This window comes from Epinephelus fuscoguttatus, linkage group LG12 (genome assembly GCF_011397635.1).
Source record: "Epinephelus fuscoguttatus linkage group LG12, E.fuscoguttatus.final_Chr_v1".
Lineage (NCBI taxonomy): Eukaryota > Metazoa > Chordata > Actinopteri > Perciformes > Serranidae > Epinephelus > Epinephelus fuscoguttatus.
In genome coordinates, this window is record NC_064763.1 from 8,146,176 (window position 1) to 8,169,748 (window position 23,573).

Genomic DNA, 23,573 nt, shown 5'->3' on the forward strand with positions numbered 1-23,573 from the left:
ACTGTTGCTTTATTGAAAATGCTGGCTTGAAGGTGGAGCGAACAAGGCGGAAAAAATGCTGCCTTCAGGTGCCCCTCGTAAACCTTTCTCAGTAAATAGAAGCCTTACAAGTACAGGACCTGTGTTCAACTAAATTAGGTCAGAAAACAAAATGTCATGATACATGTGCTACTTGGATGTCAGCTGGTGCAGGGCAATAGAGGGAATATATACAATATAGTCTATATGATGAACATAGTGCTTTTAGTTGGAAAAATAGTGAGGCCACCTTTGGACAGATACAAAACCAGAAAAGAACACAATTTTACAATTTGACAAAATGTGCTATATCAGTTTTATAGGTGATAATCTGACTGTGTTCATACCTAGTCTTCTCAACTTGCTGTTATAACCTCACCTACTGCTCAATTCCCCTTTTGTGAGCGCTGTTGATTTGTGTAGGCATGTCTGCAAGCCTAACTTTATTGCTTTGCCCTGCTGCTCTTTTTTTCAAAAGACAGACTCAGATGTGTGCTTTGGGAGATATTCTACATTGCTCATGTGCAGTTGCTATCTTTTAAAAAGAAATAATAACTCTGATAATAACTTATGCCATTTAAGCAAATGAAGACAGCAGTGCTTGGCAAACAGCCAGTCTAATTGCAGTTGAGGAAAAGCCAATCAATGCCACTTAGCATCAAACTGGTGCCATCCACATTTCATGCCAAAGATTTTGGGCATGCATATTGTTGTTTTCACACACTTGACATTGCAAGCATGGGGCTATCCCCATGGAGCGATGAAAACAGGGCAATTGATTTCAGGTGACTGTAAGGTAATGTAAACACATTTATGAATATTAGATACAATTTCTGCCAATGGATGCTTTCTAAATCCTACACACTGGCCCTTTGATGAATAATGCATTTCCACAGCCCTACTGTTTTGTAGCATTAATCTGAAGCTCGGAAACCATGGAAATGTGTTTGGGAAATAGAATCTGTCCAGAACAAATAAGAGTTGCAGCGTCTTCCCCGTAGCCTGCATAATTTGCCACCTCAACCAATAATTTCCTGTCAATAATCAGATAAGCCTCCACTGTGTTCCCAGAGTGATAATGAGATTTTGCTTGAGTCATGCCTGCTATGAGTGTACTAATATATGACAATGCTGCTCTGTCGGCAGAAGTTGTTGTAGGCTACTTTACATGCTTTTTTATTGTTTCGTGAATGCGTCAAAGCTGCCACTTCCGCAAAGTAACATCAGACTATCCCAGAAAAACAAATACTTCTCAAATTAGCCTCTGGCTTTGTTTGCGGACCTTCACGTGCATTTGGGAGTTTACATATTTCCGACGGCACCTCAAGGCACCATACAAGCAAAAGCCCCGAAGAGCCCGAATAGCTTCCGCCTCCTCCTCCTCCTCCCCTCCTCTCCTCCTGTCCTCTCATTCTGCTCTCTGCGTTTCACCTGCGCTTCCTCACTTAGTCACAGACTTTGGTATGTTTCGGACTTTCCACGCCTCTATCAAACAACAGTGACATATCCACGGGCCGTATTTGAACAGCTCAGACCGACAGAAACTCCTCATATCTTGAAGCTCAGCAGACGTCTTCACAATCCCGGACAGTTTCTCTATTAGGATGGATTCCACTGCTTTCCTGTTGCTGGCTCTCTTGAGCGCCGGGACGCTCCTCCAAGAAGGTAAGTCTCGTTAATAATGTAACGTTAGCGGGGAAAGCTTTTACAATAGTTTGGACACGGTCTATTGATGTGGTTTGACGTAGAATAGGATACTGTAGCTGTGTTATGTTCTTTATACGAGTAACTTGCCGGTTGGCCAACACCGGCATGATGAAGCAACTTACACCTGAAGTTACCGCTCCTTTTTTATGACTGTGTAATACTGGTGTACCGTCACGTCATGTCTTTCTACGCGTGTTTAAGCAGCAGTGACAAAAGAAATCGCACGCTAGGCTTTGGGAAGTCCGTCATAGAAATTCAACCATTAAAAAACGAAAGTGTTGACGAATAGACGGTCTTTATCCCTATTAACTCTATAGTCACGGCTTAATTGAGCGTCCTGCCAGCTTTAAATTTAGGGTCAAGTCGTCCCTGTAAATAAACAGGTGGGTAAACTGAACACAGGTGGCTTCACCCTCCACGAGCCTCCTCCGGTTACTTTTAATAAAGCCAACTCCCTGCCCAAACAAACAACCCCCATCCGCCTCCGCGCGCTGCGGAGCAGTCAGTGGGCTTCACGGAGCTGGATTTGAACCCGGGGGTGAAAATGTGCTTGCTGCTGTCTGATCATTTGTTTGTAATTAAGGATGTGGTTGTTTAAATCCACTTGTAACCCAAGCCTCTGTTTGTGTGTGTTAAGTGTGGCTGTGAGTGTGTGTATGTATGAATGGGTCAAGAAGGGGCCAGAGAAAACACTTTAAATCTTTAATTACCTTTGTCATTCAATATATTTTCTTCCTCTGCAAGGTCTAAATGATTTCGACTTGTATTTGAAAAGAAGATTTGGCACTTTTTTTCTTGTGTGGGAAAATGTAATATCTAATGAGAGCAGTCCATTTATAGCAGCTGGGTATTTGTCATACTAAAGGGTACAACCTGGAAAATTTGAAAAGGCCCCTGGGGCTCCCTATTTTAGGAGTTAGTGGCTCAGCCCTGTGTAATCTCTGATGCTGATAGTGAATAGCTTTTCTTGGTGAGAAAACAGGGAGGCTTTGAAAGAGTTCAAACACTATCACCAGGACTGGCACCACTGACATTGTCTTGTGTCAGTTACACAGGATAAGTCAGAATAAATATCCTTGCAGCCCTTATCTATCCGTTGTGTCTATGTCACTGGCCATCTCTCGTCGTTCACAGAGCTGCTCTTTGTCAGAGCGACTGGAGGGCGGTGCAGCTTGTCTGACTGGTGAGTGGGTGTATGTGTGTGTGATGGGAGGGGGGTGATTGGTGCTCGACACTCCACACAGCCAGGGTCACCATCTCCATCACTCGATGCTATCTGGCCTGTCTCCGGATCAGTGACTCCACAGGAGTCTTTTTTTTTTTTTCGGTCACATTTCGTCCATGATGAAATCCATATTTATCCTCCACATAATGACAGAAACCAGCACAGTAGATAGCAGCTGAAGTCAGTTTCCAGCTTGATCTGTAGCATTCCTCACATCAAAGAGGGAATGCTTTCAAAGGGACTTTCAGACTTAAAAGTTTGAAGCCACGGGAGGCTTTTCAGGGTGACTTTGGAGTGGTAAGCTGTCAGCACAGATGTGAGGGGATAGAGCAAAGTGTGGGCTGTTGAAAAAATGTAGAGGTGAATGGTGAATGCCGTTTGAAAAAGTCATTATTAGTGACAGAGAATGGCATCTTCAGTGAAAGGTTTTTCAAATAAAGTGTGTGATGGAAGTAAATTAGGAGCGTGCCACTTTCACATAATTCAGTAAGGGTCCCTATTGTGTTAGCACGCATATTAGGTCTGCAGGTAGTCCACTTGTAAGTCCACTTTAAAATGCTTTCATGGACTGTTATAGAATGTTACCAATTATGTACCGTATGGTACTGAAAGAGCCATGCTGTTACAATGTTAAGGTTAGTCTTACACAAAGTAATTCATATAGTTATGACCATTATGAAGGGAAAGAGCCTCTTATAGTAAAGGAATACTTCACCCCCCAAAAATGCCTTTTATTGCAGTTACTCACCCCATGTTATGCTGAATTTGTGAAGAAAATTGTGTGACTTTGGTAATCCAAACTAACCCTTTAAAACACAAAAGGGACGTACCGTACATACAGCTTGATTAAGGAGACTTGAAGTATACTGTGTGAGTTTTGTGAGAGTTTGTAAACGGATATTTTGATATAGTTTTGCTATTATTAAACGTGGACCCCTATGACTTCAGTTCATCAAGAATTTTCTTTGTTTTTGGATTCTGCCTTCACTGTGGCAGGTAAGAAAAACAAAGTCTTCTACACAAAAGTCATCATAATACAGGGTGAGTAATTGATATACAAGTGGCCATTTGGGGAGTGAAGTGTTCTTTTAAGATTATAATTTGCACTTTGAAAAATGTACCTCCCTCATTCAATTGAATGGTGCCACTCCATTGATGCAGCAGGGGTGCCAACACAGAGGGCTCCAGGGAAAAACATGCAGGCAGGTGTAGCCACAAAAAAAAAAAAAAAAAAGAACCTATAGAAATTTTTTGCCACAGCAAAATGCACTCTCACTCTCCTCTGGCAAGGCATACATGCAAGCACACATTCCTTGCTAGATTAACACTGCATATCTATTTTGTGTTTGTTGCAGCAAAAGGTAAAATGATTGTCACCGTGATAACTCTAGAGTTGCGAAATCCTGTTTCAAAGTATTTTCAGCCACTGTGCAGTGTCCCATGAGCCTTCAAACTCATGGGCCTCTTACTCAAACTGGACTTCCTGGATCATGTTTCGTATTGTTGGTATCTGGTGCAGAGTCTGAGCACTCACTAAGGCAATCAGTACTCATTAATAAAAACCTGAAGTCCTGTTCCTTTTAAGATGGTCTGTGTTCTGCTAACCTCAGCCAGATAGTGAGGGTCTGCTGTATTTTCTTTAATTTTCTTGAGTTAAAAGCTGGAAAACTATATTATGGTTTTCTATCCTTCATCTTAGCTCAAACTGCAAGGTGTTAAGATTTTACCATGGCAGTAGAGATACTGTTTAACTTTAGTTACACAGTATCTACTATTGGCATGTTACTGCTTTTCACAAAGATCATTGACAGAAATCTTTAATGGCAAAGCTCAGGGGGAAGTTAAAGTTTCTAAAAGGAAACCGAAATTAGACGGGACCTGATGCAGGCCAGATTAGTTTTGGAGTTCCTGTGTAGTTGGTATCACAGAAAGGGAACACACAACGGGAGGCTCAACAAAGTTTAGTTTGAATGAAATATAATTTTTAAGCTGTTCCCGTTTGGCCTAAATTAGACTCTGGCACTGCAGTGAAGAGAATGTAAACAATCATTGTTGAAAATACAGTTTCTTTTTTTACCTCCCAGATATTTATTTACTACCAGCTAATAACACACTTTACAAATCTACCAAATTGGTATGTTGCTAGATGTCTCTCAAGCTCACTGCAGCAAAATTATTTAAATTTCTCATTTTTCATTCGAATCAGAGATCTTTTCTCAGAGGACTCAGCTGGTTGGAGGAGGACTGCACACAGACATGTTTGTCTCATCAGTCCCTTTTTTTTCTTAATTTCAACAGCACTGCGTTGATTAAAAAAAACAGCATTTCCACATATGTCTTCATCAGGGGGCAAACAAGAATGCTTATTTATACATTACCATAGCATAGGCATCCTACAGGATTATCACATCATTCGTAATCAAGTTATCATCTGTGTCACCTTTATTGCCACCTGTCTTTAGGGCCAGGTACTGTTCAGATTTCAAAATTTGGAGTAAATATGTTATTAAAAAAGAAAACAATAACGGAGAGCAGTGATAGCAGACTATCTCTAAAATAATAAAGAAAAGAAAACAGACAAGATAGAATGAAACTATTGGTGCTGCAGTGATATCCTTCGGCTCACTGGGAAACTGACAGAGCTCCGTGACAGGCCTCTGGCTTCCTGCCATTTTACAGCCTCCTTTCTTAGGTACTGAAATTTGGCACCAATTGATTTAACATGAACTCAAGTTTGCTGCCCAACCCTACCTGTGTCTGCCTCACATGTTATGGCGGCATCCTGTGGTTAAATTAAAATAGCCTACATCAGTCCAGCAAAAAGAACAAACCAAAAATTTAATTCCGATATGATTTTTTTTTAACAAATCGTATTGAAAATAATAATTATAACAGTTAAACTTGATTTGCGAGGAAATATCTCATGTCTAGCTCTTCATTAAGTCCACATGGCAACGATAGTGTTTAATTTATGATTCCAAAATGCTTCACGTTTCAAAAGCAGTAGATCCAGATTACCACCTTGCAGTGGACTCAGAGGACTCAGCCTCCATCTACTCAAGTACCTGGTCCTTTGGTGTTGAGCTTTGATCCTTTTTTAACACAGATTATAATTCTTTCCAGTCAGGCTGTTATGCTACACAAGTGCTTTGAACTTAACCTAAGTGCCAAAGTCTTAAGGATGTGGATAATATGGACATATGTGAAGCCCCCCTAAATTGTCCTCTCTTTAAAAATAAAAAAATTAAAAAAGGGGTCTGTGCTGTTGATAGTGGGGGTAGCCAGAGAAGATAATGGGTGTGGAATGCAGGTTCACTTCAAGTCGCTTTAGCTTGGGGGTCGGGACGGTTTGAAATGCTATCTCCATCTGTCCTGACATGCAAAACGGCTCGTCTCTTTCTGGAGGGAAAATACCTTTGTGGGGGTCGGTGGTGGTGAGGGAGGGGAGGGGTTTTGGGGTGGATATATGAAAAGAAAGAGGGGGGCAGCCACTTTTAACCACCTTCATCCAACAATCCCAGTGGCAGATTTCTGAAAGGTCACAGTGTGTTTGAAGCCCCACCTAAATCTTTCTGTCAGATGGCTTTAGTTTGATCTGTTATTCAGAAAGCTCACATTCAACCCCTTCCACTGTTCAGACACGCCACATAAACATCCCATAACTTCTCATTGTCATGTGAAAGGGGTTAAAGGTTTACAAGCTTCCTCTGAGGGTTATGAAAATTCCAGCTCCCATGATCTGCTGTTGAAATCATTTCATAAATGACACAGTGATCGAGCCAAATGCAAAGGTGTTTTATTTAAATTCTGAAAAGCTGACGTTTGGGAGAAACACAGTTTTCACCTCCAGCAGTAATGATATCTTAAAAAGGTGAGACAGCCTGTGATGTCATGATGATAAAATCATCAATGTGAAGAAATGTTGGTGGTAAAATTTGGTCAACGTATTAAGTCTAAAGTAACACATCAGTGATTCAACGCTACAGTTTCCTTCCCAGGGGGCCTGATTTCCTCTGTCGAGCTGGATTAACGCTTCTGTCAGCAGCCTTGACAGGCAAAATGTGGCTCTATATAATTGACTTTTTTCACGTTCATTCGCATGTGAATGCAGACATACCGTTGAATAAATAAAGATGTCCAAGACACACGGTGGCTGATGTGCTGACATCTTTAATAATCTGTCATCGCATAGCAGCAAAAATACATCAGCGAACAAGATGATTTGGCACACAGCTTCAGCATAAACTTCAGGAACTTTAACCTCTTTAAAATGATTTACCTTTCCTTACTTTGCCTTCCTTAATAGTCTACGGATAACTCCCCACTACAGTAGGATATCAAGCATCAGTGAAGATCACAGAGCCGTCAGGTTTGCCTTCCAGGCTGTAATGCTTTATGACTAATGACCATGAGGTAAACTATCAACACAGTTAAATGGGTTTATGAAAACAAAGGACACTGTGTCATGGCAATGTGGCAAATTGCATCTTTAAAAGAACATTGGGCAAGTCTTCTTTAAGGGTATTTAGTGATATGTAGCAGTGAAGATTGCTGATCGCAACCAGCGGAAGCATCTCCCAGTTAGAATTCCTTAAGTGTTCATTGTCTAGGAGAATTTTACTGGAAGCTGAATTATCCGCAGAGGTCTTTTCCTCTCCAAAATAAATGGACCTGCTGACTGAACTGGTAAAAACACTGAATAAAGTAGTAATGTTACAAATCAGTGTTTCTCTGATGCTGTTGGGCTCAACAGAGACAGACCACTAGCCCAGGAACTGCTAATGTTTTTTCTCTGGTAACTTAAGATCCAGACATTGGAGAAGTTTTTACCAGGAGCTGCATTAACCAAAGATGTTTCATCCTCTCCAAAACAAATAGATCAGCTGAATTAAACTGGTAAAAACCTTGAACAAAGCAGTTTCATGTTAAAAAAAATAAGTGTTTTTCCAGTGGTGCTTGTCGCTGAGGGCTGCTAAATGCAGTAGCCAACACGAAAATGAGAAAGGCCCAATCTAGAGCCAGTGTTTGGTTCGTCTGTTCTGGGCTGCTGTAAAAATATGGCCATGCAACATGGTGAACTCCCTGAAAGAGGGCATGCTCCCTTTGTAGATGTAAAGGGCTCATTCTAAGGTAATGAAAAGAAAATGATTCTTATTTTCAGGTGATTATACACTAAAAAAAAACTATACTTATAACATTCCATTTCTGCCAATATATTGCCCTAAATCTTACACTCTGGACCTGTTTGATTGCTGCACAGAGCAAAGGGAGACTAATGACAGAAGAAAAAACAAAATCAGGCCATCTTGAAAATATATTTGCTCAGTGGGAAGTATCCCCCTCAGTCCCCTTTGTCAAGGTGAGAAGTGTGTCTAATGCTGGGGCCTCATACAGGGCTATAGATTGTGTGTGGGGCAGCACAGGGGGCTTTCCACACTGGAGTTTTCAACAACTCCCCAAACTAAAAAAGCACCTCACCTCACCAAAATGTCCACGAAAGAGCAGCAACAGTAGCTGAAAAAACTAAATGAGATCATGGGTAAACCCACGGCCACACACACACACACAAACACACACACAGCAGTATGACTCATGTGTTGCACTTTTCGCCTCGTGGTGAGTGTCAGACTGTTTCCATCTAGTAATGATGTCATGTTGAAAGTCATTTGACAGTTCAGTGGAAGCGTGGCTGCATCAAAAGGAGAAGTGAAACGCTTTGTTTGCCCAAATCTCAGCAGGAGAGCTGCAGCTTTGTTAAATGTGCAGGAAAATTAAATTTGCTGAAGTCCACATTGCCAAGAACAAACTCTGTGGGGAAATGCTCACCAAATGAGGCAGCAGGGAAGGAAAGCAGTTGAGTAGCTTGTGTTATCGTGCTTCTGCTTTCTTACTTATTGACTCAGATGTTGACGGGTTAAACAGGAGTCAAGCAGCATGTTCCAGATTTTTTCCATGTGTATCAGTAATGTTTTTTTTTATCCCCCATGGAATTGTGAGATTGATATTCTCCTCATTCATGAAAGAATTTTCCTCAAGGACAGGATGAGACTCATTTCCTCTGCCTTGATCAGAAAGACCTGTATTGGGTACTGGGTAGTTATTAGATTATCTCTTAAAGAATTTCATTAGATGGTAATAGAGAGTGACAGGAGCTTGGTGGCTGGGGGTCTAGAGGTTGGACTGTAGACAGTTCAGTTTCCATTTACAGGTAAAAAAAAAAAAAAAAAAAATACTTGAAAGTCCTGAGCTCATGGTGTTGACTAGGCCATAAAAACCTTTTACACTAAAGCAGCGTGACAGCGTGAAGAAGCATCTGTTATTTTTTACCATTCTGCAACATTTTTGGACCCCAGAGGAGTCATTTCAGCTGTAACAGAGATGGGGCCTTCTAGTAGACTAGCTAAATTACCTCAGGACAACCCATTTTCTTAATCTACCCTGGAACCACACTCCCTACCGTTCATACATAAAAATGAAAGTTTTATCATCAAGATTGTTTAATTGTCTGTCAAAGAAAAGCTTGTGAATGTAGCAATTTCCATTTTCATATTTATTTAGTTGCTGGTGCTGCATGTGTGAATGATTAGGGTGCTTAATGGATGAGTTACATTTGGAATGAACATGCTGTGCACAGAAACACTATTATTTATGTAGATAAAAGGTTATTCCTTCCCAGAAGCCCCAGCTATGCGGCACACAGAGGGCCATTGAGGAGCTCTGTCAGAGTAACTTTAAATAAAAGATAGAATAAATGTATTTGCAATGTGCTGCTGACTTTGTAGTTGCTGAATACATTAGCCATCTAGTAGAGAGGGGCGGAACAGATTGTGAGGACTGATCTGACACACTTATCAATCTGATGAATTTCATCTTATATTCTGTCTTGAAACTGAACCCTGAACTCTGATACTGAGGACTGGAACAAACTGTGAGTTAATTAGCTGACATACAAGTCTCCACCCATTATCTGAGATATTTCTAAGACTCAGCATCTTCCTTAATGTCAGACTGACCACACTCTCTTGTAGAGGGTTAGCTATTGTTGAACTGAATGGTGGAAAAACCTCTAGGGATCCTGTTAGGACTCACTTGAAACACAAAAAAATCAATAGCCATAAAAGATGTCTTAACTGGGCTTGGACTCCTATAACCAGAGGTCATTATTGAAGCCTTAGATGTCAATTATCTGGATGCAGCTGAGAGTGGCCCCTAAAAGGAACCAGAGACTTTTATGAGTCTGAGACTGATGGACTTTTATGGATTGTGCTGTTTTACGTGGTGTATTTGCTGTTCTGTTGTTGTTGTTTTTTTGTCTACCTGCCCAGGGACAACAAATGCAAATTATCTGCTAGCTGACTCTGGTGCAATTACTTCTAATTGTATGTCGTCCCTGCAAAAACAAACAATAAATTAACTTAAACTAGAGAGGAGAAAAAGCTATATTACCAGAGTTGAAGGAGGTCTGGAGAAAACCATTCAGCTGCGTTGCCCTCCCTGGAGATTTTATATGCCTTTGACTACAGCTGGCTATTGAGCCCATATTCCCCACCTCACGGGTAAAATTAAGTTGGAGGCAGCAAACTTAATGGAGACATTACACAGAATAGAGCTGCATCCATTCTCTGAATCTATGAGTTCACGAAGAAATGCAGGTCTCGGGATTAGCATTGATCCCTAAAGCATCCGATTACTCCGCTGAATAGGCACCCTAGATGCATTTATGGTGATAAAATAGCCTGGCCTACTGTCACAGACCATTTAACCAGCTATTTATCCAATGAGCATGAGGAAGATAAATGATAGTCCAACAAAGTCCATGAGAGAAAAGAACACTGCAGCAGAACTCCAACCTATGAAATCCAGTACAACACAGTTGTGATCATCATGCTGTACAATGCAGCAGTATAAAAACCCTTGCTACCAGCTGGACACTGTTGTTAAAAATTCAGTGTTTACTTTCTCAGATGCCTTTTAATTGCCAAACAGACTGTACCAGGTTTTCTGCAAACTAAACACACAGACTTGTACACTGATGAACGTTAGTACACCTGATATTTGATATGCAAGCACTCTGACCTGTTGTTTGACCTGCTGTCATGAGAGATTAAGGTCCGCTAGGTTCTGCAGGGCTAAAAGTGAAGCTATGCAAGCTACCACATCAGATACTTAAACCAGTGGTTCTTAACCAGGGGTCTGGAGACCCCCAGAGGTCCTTGAGAGAGGTCCCCAGAAAATAGTTTATAGGGAGTAGTTTATTTTCAATGTTTAATTCATGATAGAAGTGAGCCCAGTGTGAGTAAGAGTCATAAGGGTGACTATTCTGATCATAGGTTTCACTTCCTCCATGGTTTTTTTCCTTAAATGTTGTTCACAGCTGTAGATTTCTAGTCTTTATCACATCTAACAACCAATATCTTTCCAGATCGAGGTCCCTGAAGAGAAATCTTATCAAATGGGGGTCTGTGACCTAAAGTGTATCAATTTAGGGGTCTTTGCTAAAAAGGTTGAGAACCACTGACTAGGGTTGGGTCGGTTCTCGGTAATACCAGTTGGTTCGGTACTCCGTCTTGGACCGGGGTTTTTTTTTTTTGAGACCGACCGGACCGCATACTCAGGCGGAACGTATGCAGAGGTCCGCCCGGTAAAAGTGGACGTCCAGCAAGCACTGTGCGTACAAAGCACGACCGCGTGGACTCCGCTCTGCGCACCAGACTCACACAAATGACTGTTCGGCATTTGTTTTTCACATCGCGGGGATTTTTCACGGACATTTTTACATGGAGCCCGCTCCGCTTATAGTACGCCCGAGTCTGTGGGCATTTGTGTCTGCCTCTTCGCCAAGCACACAGCGAGCAGGAGAGAGAGGGGGGTGGGGCGGGGACTGAGCTAGGGGGTGCGAGTGCGCATGTGCCGAGGCCTCTACTGTAGCCTGGAGTTTGTTTAATCGTGACGGGAAGTCGATAATCGCGGACAATTTAGTGTCAAAGAAATCAAAGAATGCGCCACTATGGCAACACTTTGGCTTTGAGCTACACGAAAGAGGCAACCCGTGTTTGCACTGATTGAGTAAGCTGCAAAATTTATTTGTAAGGAATAAAAGAAACAACGTGTTACTGTCACTCTGTTGTCCTAAGGTCGTTTTTTATTTTAAATGAGTCAATTGCGCCCCCAAGTGGCAAAAAGCCGACCCAAACCTACCACTGACCTCAACAATACAATAATGCCCCTTTTTTACTGCACAAAAAAAGCTGCTTATACCTGCTAACATCTGGCTTTGTAATTTATTGGTTAAGGTTATAATCGGCATTCACACCTGAGTCAAATGACTCTGCAGTATTCATGGGTATTTATCGGCTCAGGCTCTGATCGACGTTGATGGAAACACAACCCCCGGGTGAATGCGCTAATTTTAGGCCCTTAACTAGCGAGATGCAATGACACGCCACCACAAAATACCGCCCATCTCCGCCCAGGCAGCGTTCAAACATCGATCCAAATCAAATCAGCCTGTTTGAAAAAGAGACGGAATAAGTAAGAGAAATATAAAAAGAAGTAAACACATTAAAGTTTTCACAGGCCTCCAAGCTGCTTTCTCCTGTTTACTAACCCGCTTTCTGGCCTGTCTGTGATGTTGATTGTAACACAGCAAAAAAAAAAATTCCCACACACAGGAAAGCATACTTGTCTGCTACAGACACATGTACACAGCTCTGGTCTACTGGCAATGGGAAAGGAGTCCATCACCATTTTTTGGTGGGTTTAGCCATGTGTAAAAAAAAAAACCCAAAAAACATACACACACTAATTGTGGTGGAAAAGGGTTATGTTGAACTCAGTCATTGGCTGCTTTTATATTTCTGCTGTAAGAAACTTCAAGCCTACCTGATGCAGCTATGTTGAGAACTGGCTGCAAAGGGTGCATTATTTATCAGCCTGAATCTCATCTGTTTTTTTATTCAGTCAAAACAACTGTGGCATATAAAAAGACACAGGGATAGCCACTCTTTCTGAGATAATTAGATTTCTCAGTCTGACGTCTGCTCTGTGACTTCCTCCAGCCTTTTCACAATATTTCATTCCTGCCCAAGCAGGTTGTCAGTTTGCAGACTACTGATCGTCTTAAAGACATCTGGATTTGACAGAGAAGCATTTCTCTGCATACCGAGAGATTGTGTTACACAGTGTACATGTAGGTAGGGGACAAACATGCCTGGGGGGCAGAGGGCACAGCGCAGTGTTTTTGGACTAATACTGTACAGGCAGGGGGGGTTGTGAAGTCTATGTTGTAACTTCTGCTTTGCTGACAGAGAGTGGTGGCTGACAACATGGGCAGCAGAGGAGACAGGAAAGTGGGTCATGTTGACATTGTTTGCTACTTTTAATTGGTGTGTCCCAGTGGCTTCACAAAGCAAGCATTCATCTTATGTTTTCCCCTGAAGGTTCCTAATGCTTGATGAAAGCGCTACAGTTGTAGATCACCCTGTTTGTGTTAAACCACTTCCAGCTAAATTGTCCACCACCTACCAAGTCTGCAGCACTTTGCCTCTTGGATTCTTTGTGAGCATCTGAATAATGGTGCTGGTGCTATTGAATGTTGTAAATCAACAGCCAAGATGCTTTAGACTCAACACACTGACTTGAATGAGTCTGCAAGGGTTTGAACTATAGCTTACCATGCAGCCTCCTCTTCTCATAATTAGGATATGCTACGGAAGACATGATAAATAATTTCTGACTTATTTTATTGTGAAATATTTCTCGTCTTATCTTACTTTTTGAACTGTACAGAGATATGGAGATGCTGTGGGAAAAGGTACAGCTACACTGGATTTGAAACTTTGGTTAATTAACACAGAATATGTGTTGAGAGAGCATTACTATTATATTTTATAAGGTGTCTTTGTTAGATCAAAAACAAGAAAAACCTTAGAAACTCCTCAGTTACTTTAGCACACATAAAACACACCTCGATGCACATGGTAGTTAGCATTGGGATGAGAGGACCTTTTAGCTGCATAGCCATGTCTCCTTATTTGCAAAGATTGGAAAGGCTGTAAGCTCAGTATACAGCAGCCTGAGACAACGTGGGAATAAAACATTTAGATGCACAAACGTTTGCCTGCAGCAGTGCTATAGAGTTAAGACAGATGAGAATATAAAGTAGGAGGAACTGAAAGTCCTGACCTTGGGCTACAATGGGAGAAAAGCCTAGTTTCATCTTCCTTTAATTGGCCTCCTGGTTTATTGTGGTCCTGACATAAAGTATGTCAGTGGGAACCTGACTTTGGCTGTGTGTGTCTTAAGATCTGTCCAGCCTGTTCTCATTTTCAGGTCGGCAAACACACTGCTTTGTCACGCCCCTCCACATGTAATGTCGACACCAAAGGCAGCCTTTAGTGTGTTTATGAGACACACTGGGCTCGCAACTCACTCTAATGTAAACCCATTTGTGGCAATACTTGACACTAAGAGCTAGGGCTGTACAATTAATTGAAATACTATCAAAACCACAATATGGCCAAGTGCAATATCCAAATCGCAGGAGCTGCAAGTTTTTGGATAAAGGTACAATGTGCCACAACAACTGCCACTTAACAAACTAAACCTAACCAAGTACTTTTGTTGCCTAAACCTAACCACAACTGTTCTCCAATGTTAACCATTTGTTAGAATTTGATTTAGCTGTGCGTCACAAAGAGACGCCAAAGGGTGCCCTGTGCATCACCATAACATGCCAAGTGGCATGACAAAGCGTTGGTATTTGACGACCTTGGAATAGGGATGGGTTGGATCTGGCTCAGCCTTGAAACCAAAAGGCATTACTGATAAAGCTTTTTTTTTCCCTTCTGTTTTCAAGTTTCTCTAGTATGAGCGTAGACAAACTGCGAGCTTCTGTGACATCCTAGCTGAGCCGAGTGCAATTGTGAGATATTGAACATGAAAGATTTCTCATCACAGCAGGCAAAAAACTGTATTGTCTGCCTTTTGAAATATTTAACCACTGAAGGATTTTTAAACAAAACACAAAGCGATGTCAAAAATTGATCATTTAATTCTGACAAAAAGTTCAGATTGAATCTTAAAATTACATTTTGACAAAATTAAATTAAATTATTCAGTTTAATAATTTTGCTGTCTATAGCACACGATTTGCAATGTTTATACACTCCCCTACTTTACTTTCCCTTAAAATCTTGCGGGTGTATTTTGCTGTTATCCCTCCACCATGCTGTTTCTGTTGGTAATCCTAAACCTTATGCAGCCTGGAGCCCAGGCTTTTGGTTTTAAAGCTGACAGCCACCTCTGTGCTTGTGAAGCCGTTGCTGGTACAACATGACGCTTCGCATATGACATTAGTTGTGGATCCCAAGCGCTGTCGAGCTTCTCAGGTTCCAGTCCTATGAAGTAGGACCGCTGCCATGTTCACACAATCTGCGGGAGATTCTCTCTAATACATCTTAAGGGGATTACCACTGAATTTTAGCTTTGAAGTCTGCCATTACTATTCTGTAGAACATTTAGATCTGCATTTATTGAGCATTAAAGACTTGAAGAGAAAGACTTTGTCCCTCCCTCTGATCTGTGATGACACATGGATGTGGAGCCCCATAGAGAACAAAGCAGAGAAGATGAAAAAGGTGTCTGTCACAGCTGTTAATAGCACCATGTCTGAATATGAAACACACCTGAATCTTGAAATTCAGACAGTTATTCTCTATGACACAGTTATTATTTGGTAATTATCAGGCCCTCAAAAAGGATCCAATAATGATATTCGAGTAATAGACTATATATAAGGTTTTAGCCATTTGACACATTTAATTCTTCCTCCATATCTATCCTGGTGCGTTCATGTGTGAGAATAATAGTCTTCATTCCAGGACACCTGTGTTGGTTGAGAAATACCAGAGGTGTGGACTTGATTCATACTCGAGTCACAAATTTGACAACTTCAGACTTGTATCAAAAAAGGCTTGCAACTTTGACTTGAATACAAATGTCGTGATTTCTCTTGGACTAGAGTATTTTGACTCGAAAATACTTACTACCTTTCCCTAAGATTAAAGATTAGAAGCACCCCTTTTTAATTGCCACATGGAACATGCAACAACATACAACATCACAGGAAGAATAATCTTTCAGAGAATATCTTACAAATTTGAGAAGAGAAAGTTATGACACTTTTTCAATTTTAGATGAGTAGAAATACAACAAGAGAGGACAAAAACATACAAAAATCATTTTGTTGTGGTACTGGGTGAGTGTGCTATGAAAGTGCAATGTCAGCACTTCTTTTTATGATTAAGTTCCATCGCACTTGTTTTAACAAATGAATACAAATTTTAAAAAGCCTTCATGATTCTTGTAAATGTAATATGTAATTAACCTGTTGTTAAAATGGAAAAACATTTGGTGAAGAGTGTTTTACGACTTGTTTAGGACTTGAAACTCAAAGTTTAGGACTTGGAACTAGACTTAGGACTTGCCTGTAATTACCTGGGACTTGACTCAGGACTTGTCTTTACTTGGGACTGGACTCATATCTTGCCTATCTTGACTTGGGACTTCCCTGTCTTTACTTAGGACTTGACTTGGGACTTACCTGTCTTGATTTGGGACTTGACTCAGGACTTGCCTGTCTTTACTTAGGACTTGACTTGGGACTTGCCTGTCTTTACTTGGGACTTGACCTGTAACTTCCCTGTATTTACTTGGGACTTGACTTGGGACTTAACCTGTCTTGACTTGGGACTTGACACTGGACTTGAGTGCAAAGACTTGTGACTTACCTGTGACTTGCCTGTGACTTGCAAAAAACCGACTCGGTCCCACCTCTGCTAAATACTGTAGTATTTTGTTCATGTGTAGTTTTGGCCGAATATTAAACAGATTCTGCAGCTTTGAAGTTTGCTTTAAATGTTGACAGCAGTTTGGGCTCTGTCACTGGCCTTGTAGTTATTTTGCTTTCATGTTTTAAGCTGTGGCTGAATGTCTTTAATATTAATGTTTTAACTGTCATTCATCGTATTGAAGTAGTAAGTCTGAAATTGAGAGCTACTTAAATAAAGAAGGACTCAAGCTCTCTTTGTAAGCTTTGCTTTTTAGTAAACAGTCCTTGCACCAACAAGCACTTCAAATTGGAACACCTAGCACAAGGAGAAAATTGCAGGTCTTAAGGTTTTAATCTCAAGCACACCCACCAACATTAGGAGGCTTACAGTTCCATGATACAATTGATTTTCAATCAACAAAGTATGCCCACCTCATTGCTGGGCTTTGTGAAACATAAGGCTGAGGGACTTGGAAATGGTTGCACTCGGCACGCCACCATCAAAAATGAGTTTGGCCTTCTGTTTAGACGCCTCTTTGCTGGAGCTACAGTGTTTGTTTACAAAGTCTACTCAGTAATTGAGAGATTATTCCTTTGAATTGTGCTAAGACCCACAGTAAATCCGGGCATTATGCTTGTCTTAAAGTTGTGTTTACTGCCATGGGCTTGTCTCAGTGAATCTACTTTGCAGCTGTAGGTGTTGTTCTTTCCTTTTCCTGCTCCCTGTTCTCTTGCTTATTCTGCATCATGCTTTCATAATATAGACAGACTTTTTTCTGATAGGAGAAAATACAGTTTCACAAACTTTTCAGTTGTTCTGTTTTTCTGGGCTTGGATTTAAATCACCCAACTGGAAAAAGTCATACAGAGAAATTACAGAACTTTGTAAAAAGTTGCTGCTGTCCTTTGAACTTATAACTTTAATTTCCAATCTGTCCATTTCCACCATCCCTTTTAGTCTCTGTCTTCTCTTTGTCGCCCTCCCTTTCTCCTGACATACACCCAATTACTAACCAGTCATGCTGGCCATATGAAACTTGTAGAGATAATTATTTTTTTTTCTCCTATGCTTGTGCATTATTTTGGGATGCTCAAAAACTTTAATGTTAACAAAATTTGGTGAGATCATTGCTCTTATCTTTAAGAGCATATGTACATTATTTCGCCTGACAGGAATTCGGCCATTTTGGATTTCCTGCATTTATTTACAGCCACCAGTTTGAGGACTTTAGGATGCACAAAAACAAAACGTTACCCATGTTCAAATTAGTAATGAATTCAATTTGAAATTGGGCTTAGGTGTAACACATTGGCTCTAAAATGCCCCCCAGTTACTTTTAGCCTTTGAATGCATTTTTGACATCCTTTGTCAAAAACTCAAAAAACTTAGCGCACACATCACAACATGTGAACACTGTGAGAATATATAGTGACTGGGTTCATAAGGGCCCCATAGCACCCCCCATTGTATTAAAAGCCTTAGTTAGAATGAAGTTGTTGTGTTGTTCACGAAATTTGGTATGCACATTGCTCTCATCATTTGAGACATATTTGCCATTGGGTTTCATAACCTCCACCTACCGTAAAGTCGGCCATTGTGAATTTTGTGAGTTTTTCATGTATTTTAATGCTAACTTTTGTGAACCACTCCTAAAGGATGCATTGGAGTTGTGTCAGATTTGGTCAGTACAATTTTAAGACCTCAGCGATAAACAGCTGTTAAAATTTTGAGTCACGAGCACAGTGTCCAACCATCGTGAAAATGCTCTGGCACGTCGACTGTTGTCCTGCCGGTACTCCTGATGTAGGGGAAGGTGTGAGGGCATGTTCCCTGCTGCAGCTTAAATTAGGTTTGTTCTTTTGTTGTGTACCTGAGCCACAGTCTCAGGAGTACACTGCAAACACAGCTTCCTTTCCCTTGATCAAAATATTAATTAAATGCTTTATTAACTCATAGAGGGAGAATCTCATATTATTTGTCTTCAGGTCAGCTACAGAAAAGCAGCCCTGGAGGGTGTAGTGATTAAGTGTTTTGCTGTTGGACACTTCAGGAAAGTGGATGCTGTCTGGCATGAAGCTGTCCTCCAGATGAAGGATGATCTGTCTGTGACTGCACCACCCTGCTGCTGTTCCTCTCTTACTAAGGAGTAACTCAGACGAAACTTGACAGCGGCTTTTGAATTTCAATTTCCACTTTCCATCAATTTAACTTTTTTTTAACCAGTAGATTTAATTTCTATTGTCTGATCTTTCAAAAGCACGAAACTTGACTGCTCTACTGTGCACACATAAAACTGCTGTGTATTTCATACTGAGGTAACATGTAAGCATTATCTGCCAGACGGGGCTTCGGGGGATAGTATTTTTGTGTTTCATCTGCCTAGGACTTCAGTGGATACAGGTCACTACTGCCAGATGAGATGAGGCAAGTCCTGCACAGATCTTATAGTAGTGTTGCTCCTCAAGCCAAGTTATTAGTCTGTTTTTTTTTTTTTCAGAGACAGTTTTAGTAAGCAACAGTTGAGTTCCTTAAAGTGGTATTAAGGTTTTTCAATCTAAGAAACATGTATTGTTGGCAAAGGATGTTTCACCTCTCACTCTGCTGCAAATAGATTTCTCTTAGACTGCTTGTTCTAAAACTTTTGTGTAGGCCAACCTAATGTAACAAAATTGTGGTTGAAGAGAGTTAATTAATGTAGAAAGATGCTTGATTTTATTTTCAAAAGTGAATGTGCAGCAGGGAAGCACAAAGCCATGTTTCCATCCAAGCATTTTTATGCAAATGATCCAATTAGAAAATCTGGATGGCAGCAACAAAATTTGACAAAACTTCCACAATATTGCTATCAAGTTTTTACACTCGCTTGAGGAGTATGTTTTTTTTTTCAATTTGTCGATAAAGAATTCATGACAAACAGATGATGGAAATGTGTTTGTGGAATAAAGAATGATGTGAATATTTTTTTGTTGTTTGGTGTGATTACATTGAACCACAATTCTAAACTGGGTTAAACATACTGAATTGAGGCAGCAAAGGACTGTCTGTGAATGATCTGCAGTTTAACTTTCCTGACCTGTCAAATACACTGCTCAACCCATGGGGGAAACTCAACTATAGATGAAAAGACTCGTTACTGGCACCTCTGTGTCATCATCTTGCTTCAGAAAGCAAGAAATATGTCACATGAGCTGAAACAAAAGAACCTACCCAATAGCTGTAAAGTCTGTGATCTGGCAAACAGCTCTACACCCTGTTACCTGCCTGAAATGCTGTCAGAAGTTGTCACATCAGTCCAGAAATGGAGGCTTGTCCAGTTGGTTCTCCTGCTATCCCCAACTGAGCTTACAGATGGCATTGTCTGGAGTTTCTGTCAGAGCCTGAAAAATCCGCCCACCTGAGAGACACAGGGCTGAGACCGTATAGTTTGAGTGCTAAAACACAAGCATGAGGCCTGTGGGAGTATGTTTAAGAAAGTATCAGCCGTGAACAGACATGATAGTGTTTCAGGCACCGTTGCACAGGCCGGGTCGCTTGTCAGTTATTTTAAAGTTTAGCTCAGGCTGAAAACTTGGCCTGGAGATTTCAGACATCTAAAAAAAAAAAAAAAAAAAGCTTCTAAGTTCCGTATACATAATTTCCTGCTCCGCTTGCTCATCGTGTTTGTATCATTTTACACAATCAGCTCATGTTTTGTGATGTGAGCCAACTGAGAAATAGCCTAAAGGCAGAGCTTGTAGATTTCCTTTTCCACTGCTGTGTTACTATAATATCATACATTCATTGCTCACGGTACAAAATATTTGAATCTGTTGCTCTGAACGCATCTCTCAGGAGATGGCGCAGGATACAGGATAGCGGCCTCCAGCTTTTAGACTCTGAATTAGTACATTTATAATATTATTGTAAATTATCAGCTCAAAGTCGTAATGTTATCAAAGCTTTTGGATGGTGTGCTGTAATCTGATGTCCCCGATACTTGAGTTTATGTTAGCACTCTGATCGTTAACTTTGAATTTCCAACCAGATATCACTTATTAAACAATGTTTAATAAAATTCATTACACCTCCTTGGCAGAAGAATGAGCTCTACTTAATGCATTTCTAGTGATAGAAGTAATTATTGACAAAACATGCCATGATCACCATCACCAGTGCACCAGAGTATAAATTGATGATTTATAACTGGTGTTATTGATCTACATACTTGTGAATACCTGATTTTAGCAGCTTGCAAGTTATAGTAAGTTAATATTATCACTGTAAACATTGCATGTAGAGATGTTTCCCACATTATTAGGTCAGCTAAAAGATAAAGCCAAATTAAACAGGTTTCATCTCCCCTATTTGGCTCGTCAAACTCTGATGGTGAAAAAGGCTTTGTCACAAAATAAATAACACTTGTTTATTTAATATTTGAGGGCAAGATGTCACTCTTTGAAATTGAAAAATAAAAACAAAACAAATGATCTCTTATTACAGTTAAACAGTAAGCTAAAACATGTTTTTGAAAACATTTGAGGGGAGAAATGGACAATGTGGTAACAGGATCTTGGTTTATATTTCATCAGCGCTCCTTAGTTTCACCTTTTGATCTCAGTTTTTTTTACCATTGGACAGTTGGACAGTCAGCAAGAGCAATTGTATTTGCAGCCAAGGTTCTTGTTTTGTTTCCATGAAAGCGGCAGCGTGTGCTGGACACACACACTGACCGACTGTTGCACATCGACGTAACTCAAAGGAAATACAGCTCTTATGAAAACACTGTCATTCTTAAAATATCGCTACTAATAAAATGGGTTATAGTACCATTTTTAACAGCAGGGAATTGCAGTAGCTTTCTAGTATCGGTACACCATGCAACACTAAACTGGACTATGACGTCAAGTGCCTGGACCACTTGGAACAATTTATATACAGGGGTCCTTCAACAGGCTTTTCGTTATGAACAAAGACAAAAAGCAAACTTTTCTCCAATTCCCAAAATTCACAATCCACTTCAGTGAAAACTACCATTCTGCACAGAGGTGTGCCACATACTGCTTTTCATAGGAAATAAACTTAATGGACTTGATGCCAGAGTCGCACTCATTGAAGTGCTGCACAGGGAATTTCAGGCACTGCTCCAAGCCTGGAACTCAGTCAGGACAAAATAGACAATCTCACTCAGGGACACAAATCAGTACAACAATTCATTTACACTCTTACCACCCAGTTCACCTCTGTTACCACCTGAAACAAGGCCACGAAGGAGACTATTCTGGACTTACAAGCATGCAGCATGAGAGACATAACTGGATTGTCTTGTTGGTCTCGGTTTGTTCAGGAATGCAGATGAAACTAAATTCACCCAAACAAACCCCAGTCGACTCCAAAAAATCAATGTAGGAATTCATGACCACACAGCTCAAACTACCCACAGAGACAATCAACAACATTACATTCCACAGCGTACACTGTCTGGGACTGAAGAACTCCAACAACCGACCACGGCTGACCATTGTGAAATTTGAGGACTACCAACAAAAAGAACTAGTTCAACTACAAGTGAGACAGCTAGACGAAACACAACCCATTCCCCAGCCCTCTCTTTCTCTTTCTCTCTCACCCCCTACTCAGCCACACACTCATTCATACTGTCTTAACCCCTCCTTTCCTCATTCCATTTAAGACACGTATCAATTATCATGCTCACCAAAGATTAGATTGCTCTTTATGGCTCTGACTATCTGCAAGAACTCCTAATGAACTGGAAACCAAGGCACACCATACAGGTACATATTAGGCCTATACATTGAAAAAGAATGAATCCACCATCAAAAACACTGAAACAGAACCCCACTGTATCTGTGCCTGACCTGCTGTTCCCTGATGTTCTCTGCTCTGAGGCCAGGGGTATTAAGGTCTAATTTTAACTTTGGGACTGGATGAGAACCACTGGAAGCTCTGCCTCTTTGGCCTTATTGAGGAAATACCAGGGTGATCTCCTGTAGACCAGTCACAGATAACACCCACCACCACCAAGCGGTCTCTCAGGATAGTCTCAGCACTCAGGTATTTCATCCTCTCTTTGAGACAACACTCTTAACTCAATACCACTGTGTAGCAACAGCAGCCTGTGAGTCAGTCTCTCTGACATTTCTTTTTTGCACTATGTATCCTTTAACTCTACTGCTGAAAGCTGCGACAAGGTTTTTCCAAGCGTGTTTACCACTGATAAGAAAGCAGGGCGGGATTTCTGTTTCAAGGGATACTTTTGGGAGGATCTGTATCTCTCACTCAACCTAGTAGAGCGAGACAGAGAACGCACACAGTCACAAAGTCGTTTGGCACTGAAACTGATGGTACAGTTTTGCTGCATGCTGCTGTGGCCACCCAAGTGAAAGATAAGGCTCTGAGAGAAAAAGTCACCCCTCTCGTCATTTATGAGGCAGCCCACACTGCTCGCAACGAAGTGCAGCGCATGCCATCCATTCCTGTGTCTCTTTCTGACATATACAGAGGCGAATAATACTAACCGTAGGCCACTGAGGAGTTAGCTCATCTCCAGCCCCGACTCCCCTCACTGCCTCTGCTTTGGTTTGCACTTGGCCTTTCTACAGCTCTCTCCTCTCTCTCTGCTCACGTGTTAGTACAGTGTGCCCCTCTCCCTTTTTATTGAAGTGCAGCCATTCAGTTAAGCTCCTGTTTAGTATTGCGTTCACATCCTCTTGTTCTGGCTGCCTGTACAGTAGCAAGAGTCGCCTTTATTTGGAAAAACAGATTTTGTCAACATGGATTAGGCTACATCTTAG

General features: G+C 40.9%; 1 protein-coding gene across 3 annotated transcripts in view; it reads left to right on the top strand.

Moving 5' to 3' along the window:
- The first annotated feature begins 1,391 nt into the window (after positions 1 to 1,391).
- The window catches only part of alcama (activated leukocyte cell adhesion molecule a), a 103,788-nt gene continuing 81,606 nt past the window's right edge, over positions 1,392 to 23,573 (top strand). For 2 of the 3 annotated variants that reach the window (XM_049591226.1, XM_049591227.1), the window contains exon 1: positions 1,392 to 1,683. In XM_049591226.1, coding sequence (XP_049447183.1) covers positions 1,623 to 1,683 — 61 coding nt within the window. In that variant the 5' untranslated portion in view covers positions 1,392 to 1,622. The remainder of the gene's footprint in view (positions 1,684 to 23,573) is intronic. The other variant, XM_049591225.1, reaches the window with a different exon arrangement.